At 41.0% G+C, this 16,134-nt stretch overlaps 1 protein-coding gene across 2 annotated transcripts in view; it reads left to right on the top strand.

Annotated features, from left to right (window-relative positions):
- fgf14 (fibroblast growth factor 14) overlaps nt 1–16,134 on the top strand; it is a 108,702-nt gene that overhangs the window by 47,723 nt on the left and 44,845 nt on the right. Inside the window, exon 1 of one of the 2 annotated variants that reach the window (XM_084908963.1) lies at nt 13,816–15,144. The exons of the other annotated variant lie outside the window; for it this stretch is intronic. Coding sequence (XP_084765089.1) covers nt 14,952–15,144 — 193 coding nt within the window. The 5' untranslated portion in view covers nt 13,816–14,951. Of the gene's footprint in view, nt 1–13,815; nt 15,145–16,134 lie in introns of those variants that run through there. 2 annotated transcript variants of the gene reach the window in all.

Raw genomic sequence — 16,134 nt, 5'->3', positions numbered from 1 at the left:
CAAACATGGAATGATGCAGTGAACACAGTGAAAGGAATAAAAATTCACTGTTCTTCCCAGAACCCGACGCATTACTAAAACACTGCTTGCTTTTAGCCTTTGAACAAACAAGACTCTATAAAGAAAATGGGTTTAACCAGTCCATTTCAAGCTTGTCCAAAGCAAAGGAGCGTACTTCCATAAGCAGAAATTGACCAGGCATCAGGGAGGCTGATGAAGAGGGCAATGGCGATGTTCGTGTGTTAATAAGGGCAGCATGTGTGTATCAGCTTTCATGAGGGCAGACATCAGCTTATGTGTTTGCACTTCACAAGCGTCTTACTTATCCTGGGAGCGCCCCTTTATTTCAGAGTGGTGCTATTTTTAGAGCCGTGTCGAAAGGTCATCTCCTCTATTGGCTGGAAAAACACTGAAACAAGGTTTTAACAGAAAACATGCAGCCCTTGGGAAATGGATGCAGCTTTGTCAGAGTCACCTGCTGCATGCTTTACATCAACCAAAATGATGCATTGCTTTGATGACAGTGAATCTGCAGTGCAGTTTTGACACAATGTTTGGCTTAGACATCACTTTAACCTTAAAAACGTCATATTTTCATCATTAACAGAGTTAGAAATGCTGATTTTAATTGATGAATCTGCTTTTCCATGTTACAGCCCCAGTAGACACTTCTAGCTATCAAGACTTCTAGCTGTCAATTTTTCAAAGTAATGGGATGAGATTTTACTCCATACTTCCTGGAATTAAATCGCTTCCTGGAATATCTCCGTTACAGTCATAATTCTGACCGACTGCTTATTCTTTTGATATTGCTGACACCTTTTGGAGGCGTGGTTTGGGCCAAGGGATTATATCGGTCAATGCTAGTCCACAGGGTATGGCATGGTGTTGCAAAGTCTTATGATACCTTTCTTTCCTCAAGCTTTCCTTCCCCCCCCCCTTTTATTTTCCTCCAAAGCACTCCTAGACATTCACGCTGCCTCCAATATGCTTGGCTGACGGTATTAAACACTGTTCTTGCATCAAATGTTCTTCTTGGACTCATATACCCACAACCCCTTCTTCCAGTCTTCCAGTGTCGAATGTCTGCACTCTTGTGCTCGTCTCAGTCTTTTATTTTTACTGGACAGTTTGAAACATGTCTTTTTGTCAACAATTCTACCATGAAGTCTAGCATCCTATAGTTGCTTCTTCTTGATGCTAACACTGTTGGTGTTTGATGGGTGCTATTTAGTGCACGCTACCAGTGGATGACCTGTGAGGCATCTTTGTCTAAAGCTACACACTCTCAGATACTTGTGTTTTGCACCGTTGTGCATCGGGGCCTCCCACTCCTTTTTCTGTCTGTGTTAGAGCCAGTTTGTGCTGCTCTCTGAAGGGAGTAGCTGAAAGCATGGTAAGAGATTTTAAGTTTGTTTCCAAATTCTTACATCAAATATCCTTCCTTTTTAAGCTCAACAATAGATTGACAGTTTTCTAAAGAAAGATCTTTCTTTCTGGCCATTTTGAGCCTGTAAACAAAATTGCCCGACTTCTGCTGATACTAAACTGACCTAAAGAATGCCATGCTCTCCTTTTTTCTCCATTAATAGTACAATGACTTTCAGATGTGAACCATATCAGAACAACCATATCAGGAGACGGCTGATAACAGGCATCTATGCAAAAATGTAGATCATCCCTTAACATTCATCTGATTATTTTAATTGTTTGAGAAATGGATAAAATTGTTTGTGAGTTTTCTGAAAATGTGTTTGGTAAAGAAAGAAATTTGCACGTGATCCCAAACTTTGACAACCAAAGTCCAGCTGCTGGGCAAGTGGGGGGAAGGAAAATGTGGGCGGATGTGAGAAACTCAATTCTTCTTTTTAAAAAGTTCAGTGAAATCATCCCTTACACCTCTGCTCACTTTTCCACCATCCATTTACTCCAGCAAACATTTTTTTCGATTATCAAGAAACAGAGCAATTGATTCTCGCATTACCTCACCTAGTTCTTAAAGACAGGATGAACCAGAAGAAAAGTAAAGTGTTGCTTTAGTATAAAGTACTTGTTGTTGTGTAAGGAAGCATCTGTAACGTTGAAGCGTGATGATTTTTGACCGGGGGTGAAATGTCACTTTCTGAGCTGCTATTCTAACTATACCTCTGTCACACTGGTGTTCACTTATAAGCAAGCAGCACGTGTTTTGTCACATTTTAGTAAAATATGATTAGCAGTCGTTATGTCCACAGCTGTCTTTCAGGGATCCAGCGCTGTGTGGTCATGTTTGATAGTCAAACAAACACTGCCGGGAATGTCAGTTGACTTTACGGGGCTGCAGCAGCAGAAGGAGGTCACAGGTGTGTGCGTCTGCAACAGCATCATCAGCATCATCGACAGCTCTGTCTTTTTACTAAAGCCTCAATCTTCAATATCCTGAGGGCCAGGATAAAAACATGTCCCTCCTCTTCGCCGTCCTCCTCCTCCTCCTCTGTAAGTAGGCGTGATGGAGGAGGTGAGTGAGCTTCAGCAGTACAACGAAGGCCAACATCGCTGTCCACATTGCAGGCTCAGTCCTGCCAATTTTCGAGCTCTGTAATCAAGTCCCACCTCAACGGTCTGTTTCATGTGGAAAGAAAATTAAACTCTTGCATCAACTTTAAGTCATTTTTCTCTTATGTATTTCAGATGATTTAAATGCCCCCCTCCCCCCATTCGTAGCCCAGGCATAAAGACTTGGGTTCTTGCATCTCACTTACACACCACCTAATTATAGTCCACTGTAATTACAAATGTGTCATTTTTCATTAGGCCCTAACAGCAGACATGCAAATGAAACACTCTGTTTGAGAGGTTTTTTTTTAATCTTTTCTTTTTACTCTTTTATATCTCACAGATTGACACAATTTTAAAAAACAGCTTAAAGGTAATAATGCTTTCATTTTAAGAAAGCCCGCATCTCTATAATTATTATTTCATTATCTCCATTTGCATATATATTAATTAGGGTTTTTGGGCATAAACATAAATCATGTTGTTTAGACTTTGATTTTGGCATTGTTCTGTCTTTTGTGCTTGCAGAATGGTTTTCTGTATTTTTCATTTATTTTTTTGTTACTTCATTATATCGTGTTTACTCACATGTGGAACTTGTCTCTCTGCCTCGACCTTTAACCCGTGACACCTCAAGCTAACATAAGCACGAGCTCTAAGAGGGTCTTTGTAACTCTGATGTGGATTTTCCTTTGTCTGGTTGATTAAACGGTGACTTGTGGTGACATGCTGTATTCTGAGAGCCAGCGACTGTCTGGTAAAGGCTAATGTCTGCTTTCTGCACCATATCGAGAGCGCTCGTCTGGCTGTGCTCCACTGTTCACATCAACAGTGTCTTCCTCTGTTAGTGTGTAGTGTGACCTGACATCACTGCACCACTAAATGCTATTGGAAGCTATGCGCCCTAAGGCAAATCCATATATCATAGAGTGCGCCCAGTGTGCCTCTATTGTGTAACAAAATGAAAATTAATGCCTTTTCCAGTTTGTTTGTTTGTTTGTTTTGTCTTTTTCTTCATTTCAATTGTTGTCTTCATGCTGTTTCCTCGTCTCATCTGACGTGGATGTTGACAATTAATGTGAAATATGAATTCATATATAGTAAATACCTGTTGCCAAAAGATGATCGATAAATGTTTTACAGCACCCAGAAACCCACTATCACCTTTTGGTTTATCACTACTGACTCTAATATTAGTTACTGCTCACTTCCTCTTGTTAGGTCATAACTCTGGACTGAGATCACTGCTGTTTACATCATGTTGTCAGATCTTTTATGAGTATTGACTGACACAGAGATGATTTCGATAAAGTGATGAGACACAGTGGGCTATCATCATCAAGACTCACATGTCCGCACAGCATTTGCGATGTTGCCCGTTTTGGCCACTTGAGGGCATCTTGGTTGTCTTAAGAATACAGCTTCTTTGTTCTTCAGTGAAACGCTTCACTTTCGATCCAGTCCAGTAAATCTTCTGACAGATGGTTGCCTAAGTGCACTGGAACATTTAGAATCTAAATATAGTGCTTACACTCAGGACAATGTACCGACATGACACACTGTTAGTTTCCCAGAAAAAGAGCTTATATTTAATTCACTAGAATCTTTTTTAAAAATTATTTTATTTTTACGATACACGTTGCTGCATGCAAATTAAAGTCGATGGGCTTCCATTTGAATTATTTGTTGTCATTATAAAAGACATCACAGTGCACAGAAATGTAGTTTTAGGGAAAGAACGTGAACTTTTTAGAGTGGAAGCACATATGCTCTGTGCAGAGCAGCTGCTCTCCTTGATCATTACTCTAATCCTGCAGCAGGGTCCTGCTGAGCTCTGCACTGCTCTCTAGTGGCTAAAATCTAGTAAAGCAATTTCAAAGAAGTAAAAGAAGTATAAAGACAGTAAAGAGAAAAGAGTCCACATTATCTTGACAGTTAAACTGTCAATATGCTATAATGTGTCAAGTCAAAAAGTAAACATCTAAATAGGAATATAGTCGACAATTTATACTGTGAGCAACATAATAAGTTACTCATTTGGTGGAAGAGGTCCTACATCCCCTGAAACCTTGTTACAGTGGAGTCACAATATTTTAGTGCTGTTGCTGTTGTTTCCTGTAAATGAATTAATATGGCAGGCTGGGAAATGACAGTTTATTGCACACATAATCTAAACTCTACCTATGATACTTCTTCTTTTTGTTTAAAATATGAAGATAAAAAGATAAAAGAGCTTCATGTTTGCATGCACAACTAACAAAATATTGCAAATCTGAACCACAGATTTCTGTGTAAGAAAATTTGCCTTCCAAATGTGTGCACGGCACTATAAGTAACTTTTAGGTGACTTGTCTTATGAAGAAATTCTATTAAACATGCAGAGTCACTGAGCAGGTGTCAGCACCATCACCAATTCGTCCTTTAGCAGGAAAAAAGACGGCGTACACACTGCCAGATTCATAAAGAACGAAACTAGGAGTCCTGTAACAGATGGTATGGCCCACACAGAGCTGTGATCTCAACATCATTGAGTCAGACTGTAGCCTAAATCCACCGAGTCCAGCAACTTCTCTAATATTCTTGGAACAAGCTGTCTGCCAAGTACTTTAAAAAAAATTTGTACTCAGGAGAAGTGGAGGTGTTTTTTAAGACCCCCTCTGATGAAGATTTAACCTTGTTAACGTGTCCATATGTTATATTCTATGTGCTAGAAGACATAGCTCGAGTAAAATAAGTAGACACCCCTGCAGTATGCCAGTTACAGCTTCAAAACCAGATTCTCTTTAAAGGGCACATGTGATTTAGATTACTTCATAATAGATCAGCCTCAGAATTCACAGAGCACCCTGTTAACACATGTTGTGTTCAGTCGATTCTGTATTTAAGTGTATTCTTACAATCAAAGAAATGTCTTACCTAATTTGGCGTATCACTTTGTTGACAATGGCTTCTCGCCAAGTGTTGCTGAAAACTGATGTGAGCACCTGAGGACATTTCTTGGGCCTATAATCAAACCTGTGGATTGTTTTGGTGTATTTTCATTTTTAAAGAAAAAAATGTAGTAGAATGTACTTTGAAATGTTTTCCATATTCATTTGATGAAGATGCTTTTCCATATTTTGTTGTTATTTTGTGTTTTTTCGACATCTACAGCTGAAACTGAGTGTGTCCAGTGGCATATTGCACCTATTTGAATATAAACCTTACTATCTGAGTATATGTTAGATGTGAAATTTTTGATGTATTCATAGTTGTGGTAACACTTGATCTATGACAGTTAATGGGTGTCTGAGTGTGCCGTAATGTCTCCTGGTTAATTACTGCTGTCATACTTCGGTATTAACCTCATCACTTCAGACTAGTCCCCTTGTCACTTGCATTAGCTCACAGTCAAACACACATCACTTCTGTAGTGGCAGGACATCATCCGTGTTTTTGTCTTCCTTTCTTCTCAGAGCCAAGAGGGTCACACCAGTCAAAGTGCAGCACCAGCTAATGAAAGTTAGCGCCATAATTCTGGTCATTACAGACATCATCAGTCTTTCATTGTCTCTTGTGGAAAGCTTTATTAGTCTTCTCAATCAGAGGTGACCGAGGTCCTATTCATACTTAGTTATTAAAGATCTATGGTCCATATCATATGAGCACACCTTAATAGACCTCAAAGAGGAAACATTAAAACAAGTGCAATGTGAAACACATCTATTTGACAGAATATTTTATAGAGCCATCATTTTTATGGTTATGGCTCCAAGTCATTCATTACCAACAGCACATTTGTCATGTTGTAGTAATGGATATTTTTATAATTTATATACAGCACAAGCAAGGTTGTGCATTTTTTCCCGAGTACAGTGAATACAGAGCAGACATTACAGAATCAGATCACCTGCTGTCTGGGATGACGGTGGGCTGGTACAGCCCACTGTTATATTTTATGGTATTGGAGAATTTGTAGCTATTGTTGAAATCACATCTTCAGCTGTAATGATGCTGCACTACAAAATGTTTGAGAATCTTAGCTAATCAGCCTTTTTCATGTCGAGACTACTGCTTATCACTTCATTGTCCGTGAGATAAATGTGAAGCTGGAGCCGTGAATTGGTGCCTTTTAATGCTCTGTAATTATGATAATTGTCACATCCCATCTGAAAACCTGTCACAAGGTGTGGGCTGATTCTCACTTCAAGTGCAACATGTCCCGGGTTTTGATCCTGGATGAGTACGCATTTGTCACAGCCCGCCTCAAAGCAGAAATATATTTACAAATACATAATAGACTTATAGAATAGCTATTTGTCAGCACAGTCGGTAGAGTGAGACACTTGTGGATGGGTAGGAGTGCACATGCAAAGCAAAGGAAAGAAAGTCTGAAAGAAGGAATCTGATGTAGTTCATCCAGCTGATCACTTACATCTGCAGGAGAAAGCACAACCAGAAACAAAACAGAGACACCTAGTGTCCAAATGGCCTGTGGGATTGTGACATGGTATAGGTGATTTAATTAATAAATGCAAAAACACAAATTTGAAAACAGCAGTTTGCCATTTTATTGGAATTATGTGTCAGATTATATCTGTCTGTGACTAGCTGCCAAAAACCCAAGGAGAAAATCCAAGACACAATAATACACGTTATCAAAGTATGCACCATACAGGCATGGTGAGCGTGTGCACGTGGAAAGCAGACATGCACATCTTCTTAAACATCGACCTCGATGGGGCTGTCGATCAGCCGCTTCCTCTTTCGTGCTAATTGATTTTGGCTTGTTCTTTCAAGAGGACCGGCAAGCATAAATGTAAATATGTAGTGTGTGTGTGTGTGAGTGTGTGTGTGTGTGAGAGAGAGAGAGATAGGGAGAGTGAGTGAGGGAGCAGAATCAGTTCACAGTAATGTGTAAAAGGTGTCAGCAGTGATGATGTTATCAAAGGTAGCCATTAATCCTGACAGACCTGTGCTGCTCTTACATCTGCATATCCAATATCATTTGTGTATTGCACTTACACACACACACACACACACACACACACACACACACACACACGGTTTTGCTCGGCTGGCCTTTTATCTTAAAAATGTGAGTTACCTGATTGAAAACTATGCTGCAGACACGACTAAATAAATATTCTTTACATTCACATCAGAACTCACTGACCTGATTTTCTTCATGTCTTATTTTTGAATTCACAAACAGAACTTGACCTGACCTGGCGCCACCCTCATTAACATTATATGAAGCACCGAAATACACAGAGGTCCGTCACCTGCGTCGGGAAATGATTAATATTAATGTACACCTATCCACTTCATTTCCGAGTTGGCTTTGGTTTAGACACCTCTGTATGCATATTCACTGACAAGCAAAACAATAAAATATGCACACACGCAAGCACACATTTTTTGTGCGCCTGGTGTCAGCCTTAAAATCCGGAAGCAGGCGATGCCACAGGGGCTCAGAGTAATTGATATTCTCCCACACTGCCCAGGGCTTCTTCAAGGAACCTCACTCTGCAGTGCTGCTGACAAGGCACATTCCATCACTGCTGCAGACTTAAAATAGGATCAAAGGATGAAGCTGTGTGTGTGTGTGTGTGTGTGTGTGTGTGTGTGTGTGTGTGTGTGTGTGTGTGTGTGTGTGTGTGTGTGTGTGTGTGTGTGTGTGATACAGAAAGAGAGAGTGAAGGGAGAATAGAGGATGTGTATGACCAGTATGTTGACTCTCCAGTGAACTGTGACATTGTTTTGCCCCAGCATGTCTGACTTTTGCTCTCTCCTCTTTTCATCTTCTTTTGCATTTGCATCTATCGCTCTCTTTATACATCTGTTTACTCGCTCATATTAGTCCGTAAACACCCCCAAATTAGTTATGCATCATATTGGACTGTTTGTTTTTGAGCTTTTGTTGAGTTTTTAACTAAACACTGCAACCAAGAGGCGACTGAGATCAGTTGGATCACTGCCACTAGTGCAAAATTTGTCTCGTTTCACTTGCAAAAATCGGCTGTCTCAGCTTTAAATGTGGCAGCAAAGCCTCCAGACATATCTGATTTTTGAGTGACCTTCCATTTCAAAGCTAAAGTTGCCAAGAAGACTTAATAAGGAGTTTTGTTTAAGCAAAACACCATTATGAGACCCCTCATTCAATAATTATGTCCCCACAATCCCATCCTCTTTCTTACTCATTTTTTTTTCCACTTTAAGAAGACTATTTTGTTTTATTTTGCGCTAGCTCAGCAACATAAGTGTTAACTACCTCTTTTTTAGTTGACTTTAGACAATTGGTGAGTGAAGCTAACAGTTTGAAGCCACTGTGTTTCATTAATGTCTCTGTCGGAGGGCCCCACACCTCAGGCCCACTTTAATCTCATCCCCAGAGAAAGGGCAGTGCTCCATCACACTCGCAACAGAGAGACATATTGTAATGTGGCCATACATATTCTCTGGTGGCATATTTAGTATACCTAGGGGCAATTATGTGATGCACATTTAAGTGATTTTTATAACACTCTGCATGAGATGATGAAGCGGCTATTTAAAGGTCTGTGGGCAGAGACGTAATGTGCGAGCTGTTCCACATATTCAGAAGTCAGTCTCTCTGAGGTTGTTCTGCCACCTTTTTAAATGTATAATTTATTCACAGTGAATGATCTCACTCACAGTAAAGCAACAGTTACTGCTTCTTGGTTGACCTCGTGGAAGCTCATTCATTCATTCATATATTCCTTCAGCAATAAGGAGGCAGCAACAACTAGGCCCTGCTTTCCCATCACGCCATATTGGCTGTAACTCACATCACTCACTTATTCATTATTTACTGCTTTCTGTATGTGACTTTTCACTGTTGCAAGAAAAAGCTTGTGAACTCAGGATTTCTGTCTTGATGTTGACAAAATCTTGTGTGATCTCAATCTGTAATGAAATTATAGACACAATGTTATTATAGTTTACTGACATTAAATTAAAACCTCAACTCAAACTCAGCGTGGAAAAAAAAAACAACATTTTAGAGCAACAACAACAAAAATAAAACCTAGAAGTTTGAAAAATAAAAAAATAAAAAATATATATTACATATCTATTGAGGTATTTATTAACATGTTTACTGAGACTTTGGATGTAAACCACAGCACTGTACAACACTGTAAATCATCTGTGTTTTTATTGAACTACATGCACTGATTTTCCTAAATCTTGCCTCTGACATGTGCCCTCAACGCAGTAACAAAAGACATAACAACTCTTGACAAAATCTTACACACTTACCAACACATATGTACTTTTAATATTTTAGTTGTGCTATAGTGTAGTGTTTAACATGTTCACTTAACATCTGTTAAGTGATCTTCTGGTTGACACCGGGAGGAGACACAAAGAGAGGGTTGGATCAGGAAGGGCATAAACATCTGTGCCCAATCAAACATGTGGATCCTTCTGCTGCTGCAGCCTGCTGAAAAAAAAGCAACTTTCACAGGACCAAAGAAACATTATGGAAATACACAGAGAAGAAAATGCTTTTCTAAAGACTTTGGTGTTCATTAGTTCACCATTAGAAAACTGTCTACAGATGGTGGAAATTCCCTGTTGGTATTCTTTCAATCACCGGGCATCCTGCAAAGAATGTGTAATGGAACCCAAGTGTACCAGCAAACACAGAAATGTTTACAACTTACTAAAAACTTTGTGTCCACTACAATAAAAACACTAAATGGGACTGTTTTTTTAAATGAAAAGACACCACAAAAGGAACAAAAGGCCACTGAATGTTGCAGAACACTACTTAAACAAAAACTGAACAAGTGATTCCAGCCAATCAATGTCAATTGTGCATCAATGTATTCTTCCAATGACATATAAACTAAAATTATCACTAAAACTCCAAAGCACTGTCTTTTCAGATCAAAGCAAATTACCTTTATTATTATTGGCGTGGTTATATTTAACCTAAAATTCCGACACGTTTTGGCACACAGACCTGCATCAGGTCAAAAATACAGTCCATGAACACAATGAATCTTCTCTGTGTTCCACCATTAGAGGCATTAGACATATGGTGTTCAACCAGTAGCAAGAGTAAAACTTCACCAACAGGAGGATTCTTTAGTAACGTGGACCAAAGATCAAAGAGGATCAAACATTCACGAAATTCCGAATAAGACAGAAAAAGACGGCACATACAAAGATAACACAAAGGCATCTTCAAGTCAAATAAAGCTTATAAAACAAGGAATTAATTTAAAAATATTCTATAGTTTTTAAATAAATTTGACAGTTTTCATAGTTTTAATAATTTTCTTCAGGTCATAAGTGAACGATCTAATAAAGGAATCTCACTCAAAGTGATCAAATGCAAAAATGTTCAGTAATGAGCATGCAAAATAACAAACTAGACAAGACTGTTCATGATCATGTGGTCGCGATCCCATGAGCTTTCTGGCCTTTTCCCATCTCCACGGTTTCAGTATGTGCACTTAATTCATGACCACTTAATAAAATTTCTCCACAGTCGCTGCCCCATACAGGCTCTTTATGTGCACTCGTCTATCTTAGCTCTCTGATTAGCTCGGACTATTAAACTCATCCAAACTAATGAGACGCATACACGAGCACTGTAGGATACTTAAAGTCTATAACTGGGCTTGCTAAGCTTTTATTACTTCAGTAGATGGACTCATGATATTCCCTGATTAAACAGCTAAAGTAAGGGGAAGAATAAAAAGACATGGAGGGGTGGGGGGATGACATGAATCTGAGCTGGGAAAAATCATTAGTCCTCTCAAATTGAATTAACTTGCTGTCTTTGATAATGCAATGTAATTTCATTCTGTAAAGTTAAGGTTCTTTTATATCGTGGAGCCTCAGAAGTGCTGAGTCCTGCTGCCTGGTTTTTCTATCAGGGTAGGTGATAAAACAACATGTCCCCTCCCACTATCCTCAAGCAAAGTCTCAGCAATAATCAAATGGGTTGTTTACTTCAGTTCTGTGGGTTGCCATTTGCTTTGCCTCAGCAGCAGGACATCTAACTAAGATAATTTCATTTTCTCAGAGGAGATTGGATGTAAATGATTTGACCTGATGAGGCTGTGGTTGCATTAATTGCAGCTTCTGCTTTGCCGAATCTTTGTGAATGAATCTTGGTTTCCAGGGTTTTCCATAAAGGCCAGATGTGCATGGTGTTATGCTCAGTGCCACACAAATAATAGAGGTTCAAAAACCGGCATTGGTGTGCCTTGTATTTTATAACTGTTGTTAGTTAATCTCTTGCAGATTCCAGCCTAAGGCAACATTTAGCCTTGTGTTTGCGGGCAGCCTCAGACAAAGTGTCCACATCTGTTTATCTAACTGCCTGTCTCTGTGACCCAACTTAAAGAATGAGTGAAGCTTTTAGGGCCTTCCTGAAGAAATTACTGTGAACAGCTCAGGGCAGACTGTCAGTTTGCTGTAACCATGTTAGAGCCTAGAAGGTGCAGTATAAATGGGGTATTAGAAGTCACGGGGAAAACACTTGGCTTATAGGTCTTTGGAATGGGCCTGCCATGGACCCTCATTCATTCACACACAGACGGAAAAAAAATGTAGGTAAGTGCGCTTTTGTTTTACTCTTCGACTGTTTGACGGGGTTTTCGATGCTTTTTTGCAACCACTGCTGTGTTTCGCTTAAAGGAAAGAACTGCCCTGGATTGCACAGTGTTGTCTCTGACTAGACTTCCACATGTGAATTTATGTGCTTTGAGGAAAAAGCTGTTCATGTATATTATGCCCATGCTGTGAGACTGAAAGTGGAAAGGCTATAGTTCACCAGCCTTCCTATATGTGTGTATATATATATATACTCAAAGGGGAAGATGCATATTTCTTGTGCAGTCAGGCGATGTAACCCAGAGGAATAAAGAAAATCCATTATATGCGTGAGCTTAAGTAGAAGCCCTCTGCGATTCATAACCGTCACGGTGACAGTGCCGCTCTGCAAAGTTGCTGTGGGACCATTGTTGAGCTGACAGTGTCCGCTGCTGGTTGGAGCGTTAACTGCATGTGTCTCAGAGCACCGCAGCAGCAGGAGGCTCCTAGAACATAAACTTTTAATGCACCCACGATATGTGCTCAATCTAGTGGGATGAGGGGTCGGGGGAAAAGCACACAAGCCCACGCATAGCGGGTTGAATGTCTTTCGTGAACCTATGTGATCTATAAAGAACATTTTAAAGAGGAATTCGTGTTTTTTTAAAATCACTAACAGCGCTTTCATCCAGCTGTTATAAACCTGCTCATCTGTCCTCACACATTTTTCCCGTTCCTTTGTCACTTTAGTCAATCTTATATGTGTACATCTGCTGGATATCAACAGGTGTGTGTGTGCACATGTGTGTGTGTGTGTGCATGTGTTTGTGTGTGTTGTGAACGCACATCAGAGCTATTCAGTACAACACTTTAGTCCCCCGTGAGCCAGGCTCTTTAATTACAGCCACAAACAGCAGATGGCTCTCTTGAGTTTTAATTTCTGTGCCTGTGATTGAGAATTGGATGATATTTATCCCCAAATCAACGTAAAGGATCAGACGCCTCAACCTCGCCCTGGCATTTATTGCGTGGATCAGAGACGTCTCGGTCAGCGTTTAAATTCACATGCGGGTCGTGAGTGGAGTGGAGTCTCTCTCATTTGCTCGTGATTTACCGGAGGCATTCGCGCTGTCTCGTGGCTTGTGGACGTTTAAGTAAAGGTTATGATAACCGACTGAAGAAATGACACCCCCACACTCCCGACCCACCTCCACGCTGGTGCAGAAATCAGAGACGCTGTCCCTGGTGCTGAAGGCGCACACTGCAAATGGAGCGCGCGGCTTGAATCGATCTTAATTAGAACAACATAAACAGGTTTCATGAGATGGAGCAAAATAAATAAATAAATAACAAATAAGAAGAGTCGCAGTAATCCACTCACTATATGTGAAAATATATGGACTGTCCTGTGATAATGAGGTGAAAGGGAGTTCATAATGGCACACTGTCCCCTCCCGTTTGGCTTTCTTATTTCCACATGAACTGTGTAGTGGTAAAACTAACAACTAAAGCGTTAAAAACTGAAATGCTACTATCTAACGGCTTCAGACAGTCTGTGCCCCCCCCCCCCCCCCACACACACACACACACTCTTTCTCTCTTCAAGCAGGGGCTCGGTTGTCAGCAGGGAGGAAGTGGGAGGGGGTGCAACCTCTTCAAGGCGTGCACTAACGAGTGGTTAGGACTTGTTGATGGGAAACGTTTGTTGATCTGGGGCATATAAACAAGCACTTCCTACCCCGTCCACCCCCACCCCACATTTCTTTTTTTTTCCTTTCAGCGTTGGAAAATAAATTGCGCCGTTTGTCTGTGGTGTTACTTTCTTCCCTTATTCCCACTGCGCACTGATCGCCATGCATTCGTTTTCCTCGCAGTGGGCTCTTTTGTGAACATGCACTGGGTCGAATTGTGTGCTGGTCGCCGGGGGGTTTAAGTTTAATGTATTTGTATGCAGCTTGTCACACAATGCAGACGTCATCTCCACATGCAGGATCAGCTTTGGGTATGTTTTTTCCCTCCCTGGATCTTATCGCGCCCAGTCGCTTGTGTTGCGAACACTAGCCGACACGTCGACTGGTAGTTGGAAAATAACTTGGTATTAATTCCACATAACAACTCTGGCTCGGTTGCGCTTTCCTCTGTATTCCCAACTGTGTTTCTCTCGTTCGGTCATCGCGGGGTCCCTGTCGCCGATTGCTTCTTGCAAACTTGGGAGCTGGATTCGCCCCGAGCTGCTGTGCCTTGAGCCGGGTTGTGATCTTCGTAGGAGGCGCCTGTGTTTGTTTAATTGCTGGCGGCGCACATGCACGGGCGTCCCCACCGCAGACTAAAGACTGACTTCAAAAAAAGCAACCTCTTCTGGCAAAAGGAGAGGGGGGGAAAAGCGGAGTGTGAAAGGAGGAAAGAGCAGGTGAGATTTCACCGAGCGGACGAGGAAGCCCGTGCTGGACATTTAAGGAGGCGATGCTGCTGATTATTTCACAGACAATGAACAAACACATCACAGCACAGGTATGAATAATCCTCGGAAATATTCGGAATCAAGACTGTAGTCACCGATGTGCTGAATTACGCATGAACTGATCTAATTTTTTTCCACCATGCTCAAGAATTTTTCGAGTGATAGTGACAGCTGGTTTAATCCCCTAATTATCATGTAGTATTTTGATTTTTTTGATTTTTTTTTTTAAAAAGGAAAGCCAGCTTTTAGAAATATTTATTTGGCATTTGACATAACGGAACGAGCCACATAGCCGCCACCATGGGACTGTGACCCGGGCTGCGAGCTCTGAGAGGCGGCTGTTTGAATAGTCCGTGCTCCGAGTGCAGACTGGACCTGAGCAGTTGTGACATTTTGAGCCATGGCTGCTGCTATCGCAAGTGGGCTGATCAGACAGAAAAGACAGGCACGGGAGCAGCATTTAGACCGACCCTCCACCAACCGACGGAGAAAGAGCCCCAACAAGAACAAGGGGCTCTGCAATGGGAACCTGGTCGACATCTTCTCCAAAGTGCGCATCTTCGGCCTCAGGAAGAGGAGACTACGGAGACAAGGTCTGGGAACTTCAGAGTGTGTATTCAGTGTAAACATGTGCATACATTCAACCACTGGTTGATCGCTTAATTAGGACTGCACTATAAAAAAAAAAACCTTGGAGACAGGGCAGCGAGAGGGCGAGTCAATAATGTTTGCTTTTTATTTATTAGACGCATTTGCCACGTTAAACCTTTGTGCTCCAAAAAAAAAAAGTTAAAGTTGATTATGAGAAGACAGAGCACCATGTTTTGTGTATGTAGTCGAGTTGGTTGAAAATAACCAACATTCCTCTGATTTCTATGCAGACCCAGGTAGCTGACGGGCTCCTGACGAGTTGTACCAAATGGTTTAGACAGGTTTACGTAGCTGTCACCTCTGTGATTCTAAAAAGGGGTCTGATCGCCATGAAGCACATACAGAATATGCTGAACTGCTGTTCATAAGTAGATTACAAGAAGCCCAAAATGAAACTCATTTCTATGCAAGTAAAAGGTCAGTATTGCTGGAATGGAGATTACGCCTTTCAAACATAATTCCTCCACCCCCACCACCATCCTATCATAATTCTTCAATTTCCAAAGCCACTGGCCTCCCCTCTTGTTCCAAATGATATTCCGTGCAATTATGAACACGTCATGAACATTTCTTGGCTGTAAAGTGGCAACCTGGGATTGCTAAAAGAGTAATATCAACAATTAGCTCACTGCTGGAATCACTAATAGTGTTTTCCCTTAGAAAAAGAAATGAGGGTAATTCATTTAGGGAGAAAATGACTCCGGTCATTTCCCCCTTGTTAGTGAATGTTTGAAGGCAGCTGCATGTTTCTCTCAGAATCATCAGGTATCAGACCTGTTGCACCACACATGCTCTAACTCCAACAGATTGAACCCTCTTGGCAAGCTGCATTTGTTTCCTCTTTATGTGCACGGAAGCAGCGTTTACTCTTTCATCTTGTCCACAAAGAGAGCCATTTTGATTGCTGAGTCTCTCTGTTCATACTGGAGCAG

This window comes from Perissodus microlepis, chromosome 16, assembly GCF_051167445.1.
Source record: "Perissodus microlepis isolate ML-2025 ecotype Zambia chromosome 16, ASM5116744v1, whole genome shotgun sequence".
Lineage (NCBI taxonomy): Eukaryota > Metazoa > Chordata > Actinopteri > Cichliformes > Cichlidae > Perissodus > Perissodus microlepis.
The sequence above is the reverse complement of the archived record's forward strand: the minus strand, read 5'-3'. Positions and strand labels throughout refer to the sequence as shown.